The sequence below is a fragment of the Sinocyclocheilus anshuiensis genome, unplaced genomic scaffold (assembly GCF_001515605.1).
Source record: "Sinocyclocheilus anshuiensis isolate Anshui unplaced genomic scaffold, SAMN03320099.WGS_v1.1 scaffold708, whole genome shotgun sequence".
Classification (NCBI taxonomy): Eukaryota; Metazoa; Chordata; class Actinopteri; order Cypriniformes; family Cyprinidae; genus Sinocyclocheilus; species Sinocyclocheilus anshuiensis.
Window position 1 is genome coordinate 2,213,973 of NW_015555881.1, and position 3,804 is coordinate 2,217,776.

A 3,804-nucleotide genomic window follows, 5' to 3' on the forward strand; every position below is an offset into this window, starting at 1 on the left:
TTTATATGTGCAAATTATCTGGTCAGGATGTAATATATTATTATTTTTGTGTATTAAAATCACTGTCATGAAATATTGTCAAAATTCCCAAATAAAAATGGTCTTTTTTATGCAAAAAAAAAAAAGAAAAAGTTTTTCTTTATATTTTGTGGCTTCTTGACATTTCAACACAAAATCAATAGAAAACGCAAAAATTATATCGTGCATATAGAAAATAAAACGCATGATAAAACAATCATGGAAATGATCTGGTCAGGATGCAATATATTATTATTTTTTTGCGTATTAAAATCACTGTCATGAAATAATGTCAGAATATGAAATGCAAAATTTAAGTCCTGAAAATGGCCCCTTTTATGTAAAAAAAAAAAAGGTACGTTTTTCTTTAAACATTAAAAACAATTATTTTTAATGTATTTTTTTGTATTTAAACCAGCCATCACATAATGCCAGTAAAATACAAAAAAAGTGTTTTTTTTTTTCTTTAAATTTTGGGGTTTCTTGGTATTTCACCCCAAAATCAAAAGGAATAAAAACTAGAATATTTTATATATTATATTTTTCATTAAAAAACACATCTAATGGCAAAAATTACTTTATACAGTCATAATAATTATCCCATCAGGACCACATTTATTTCTTTTTAATGTTTTTTTTTTATCAGCCATGAAATAATGTCAATAAAATACAAAATTTAAAAAGAAAAGTATTTGTTTTTCTTTAGATTTTGGGGTTTCTTGACATTTTTTCTGTGACATTCACACTATTATTGCTGACTTATAATTAAATAATATAACATCTTTAAAAATATCTCAAACATAAAGCTTTCTTCTTTAAGAAAAAAGTTTTCAAAGCTCACGTTTGTGGACTACAGTGGAAAAGTCTCACGGCTCAATTTTATTGTGTAAAAATCTTGTTATGCGAGACAGCGGCCCTTTCGCTCTCGTTCTCTCAAATAAAAGCAGGTTAAAGTGTTAGACATCTCATCTGCAGCAACAGCACAAACAACCACAGGAAGCTGTGCATGAGACACGTCAGTGTTTAGACTTGGTCTCGTTTCTATTGGCGAGGAACTCATTTCAGCTGGAGAAACAGTCTGCCTCCGTGTTTGAGCGTTCGAGAGCACGCCGCTCTTCCTCATCACATGAAACCCTGCAGGTGTGACACTGAACGCAACCCTGAGATTCTGAGACCAAGCAGAACACAGCTAAAATCACTTTCTCACTCAGTAAATGTCTTCTTATTCCAATATCTAAACATTCTTAAACCAAGACACATTTACTGGAGAAGGAAAATGAATTAAGATATTAAGTCTTACTTTCTGAAAAACAAATCTCAAAATGAAGTGAGTTTATGCTTAAAATGTCAAAATATCTGTCAGTTGTATCAGAAAAATAATAATCGTGTTGCCCCTTTGAATTAAGTTTATTTTCCTTAGTCAACTGACAGATATTTGTTTTATGATACATTTTTTGCGACATTATTTTAATGACACAATTTAAAATGATTATTTTTGTATTAAAGTCATGAAATGTCAAAATGCAAAATGCAGAGAAAAAAAAGAAAGAAATAGAAATGGTCCAAAAATGGGCCTTTTTATGCAACAATTGTTAGGTTTTTTGTTGTTTTGATTTTTTTTTTCACATTTCATCCCAAGTTTAAAAAAATACTAGAAATTATAGTTTGCTTTGTTTTTGTGAAATTTGTGGCAGATTTCTTCTACTTTATATGTAATACAGTCATCAAAATGTACCTGTCAGGACAATTTTTATTATTTTTAAATGTTATTATTATTTATTTTTTTTTTTTAATAAAATTACTGTTATGAAATAATGTCAAAATGCAAAAATAATTTAATAAGAAAAAAAAGAAAAGGTCCCTTTTATATATATATAAAAAAAAATAAAAAAATTTCTTCAAATTTTGGGGTTTCACCTAAAAAAAAAAAAACTGGAAATTATATTTTGCATAAAGAAAATACTGACAGATATTTTTTACTTGTTTTAAGCAAAACCTCAATCTTAATTTTTTTTTAAAAAGCATGACTTAATATCTAAACTCATTTTCCTAATCAAGTAAATGTGTCTTGATTTAACAATGTTTAGATATTTGTACTGAAAACAAGACAGAAATACTGAGTCAGTGTGATCTGAGGGTGAACATTAAAAGCCACAAAAATACTCAAATACAGTCCGGTGCTCCAACTTGGAAAACATCACGAAACGTACCAATTTGGTAAACAATGTTTCCAATTTGGAATCTTATTTGGATTCTTGCAGAGCTGCGGCAATTCTGCGAGTGAAAAACCCAGCATCAGAACGGCGCGTCGGCGTCTGCGTATTCAATCGGCTGCGACGTGCAGTCTACATCGAAGGGCCGCTCTTTCACGGGACTATCGTCGGCGTCCTCGTCGCTGCCGGATGGAACTCCGCCATTCCCGCATTCCGGTTCCGTCTCGTATCCGGTGTCTCTGAGCGCACGCAGCGGATGTGCTCCATTCTGATCCGTCTTCTCCTGCACGGGGTCCATCAGGCCGGCCTCACAGGCTGCGTACTCCGGCTGCGGCTTTTTGTTGGAGCCGAGCAGCGCGGATCGCAGACGGAGACACGGCGCCGGCAGGTACTGCATGTAACAGTTGTACGCCAGAGCGGCGAGGAAGAGCAGGAAGAAAAGCAGGAAGAGCGACAGCAGGGCGACGCTGCTGTCGTGCTGAATGTATTTAGCCGAGGGATCGAGCGTCTCGGTTCGTGCCGGTAAGTTGCTGACCTCCGGAGGGATGTAGGATTTGGGTTTAATGGCACTGCTGGGAGGGGTTGTTAGTGAGGGCGCGTCCGTGCGAGCCGGCGTTAGTCCGGAGCCGTTACCGTCATTACCTTCCGCCGGTGTGACCATGGACGCGGCGCTGGACGGACGCAGAGCGGATATGGACGGCACGCTCTCGGGAAGCTCCAGTCGAAGCGTGTATGCCGCCACCAGACGGGTGAAGTTCTTTCCCGCGGACGCTTCGACGGACCAGCACTCGTAGCGGCCGGCATCCTCCGGCGTCACGCTGTAGATCAGCAGCCCGTTCTCGCTCAGCAGGAGGAAGCGCGAGGCTTCGGTCAGGACGCGGCCGTTGAGCTTCCACAACACCTGAGCCAGGTTTGAGCGCACCGGACACGGTAGATCGGCAGAAGCACCCGGCTTCACCAGCACCTGCTGAGAGTCGTCCACCGCCAGACGAGAGACTGGAACAGAGACACAAAGAGAAAATATACATAATATAAATATAATATACAGTATATATTGCTGTTTATTCAACTGTACTGTTATATTGGTGCTTATAAATTAAAATGATTAAATTAAATTCTTGCTTTTGTTCGCGTAGTGAAGAAAACATGCCATGATTATTTATAACTAGATTTGTACTGTAGTTCACTTCATGTTTTGAGAATTCTGAATCTACCTGGCAATGGCTCTAAAATGAGTTCAAAACAAATACGCAATTATTGATTTATATAATAAAATTACATGAATAAAAATATATGATATAGTAAATTATAAATAGAAATTAATGATGATAATTCAGCTGAAATTACTCAAATTACTAAAATGATAAAGAATTAATAAATACTTGACATTTATAAAAAATTCATGAATTAATTAAATTTATTTATTTGTTATTTAATTTCTGAGACTCAGAGGAATCAATCATAATAAATTTTTAAAATAATTTATGTTATATATACTGTGTATATATATATATATATACACACACACACACACACACACACACACACACACACAACAGAAAACATACACAAA

The 3,804-nt window shown here is 35.9% G+C and overlaps 1 protein-coding gene across 1 annotated transcript in view; it reads right to left on the reverse strand.

Moving 5' to 3' along the window:
• Positions 1-2,144: 2,144 nt before the first annotated feature.
• The window catches only part of LOC107675751 (semaphorin-4D-like), a 51,579-nt gene continuing 49,919 nt past the window's right edge, over positions 2,145-3,804 (reverse strand). The window contains exon 16 of the mRNA XM_016470170.1: positions 2,145-3,227. Coding sequence (XP_016325656.1) covers positions 2,314-3,227 — 914 coding nt within the window. The 3' untranslated portion in view covers positions 2,145-2,313. The remainder of the gene's footprint in view (positions 3,228-3,804) is intronic.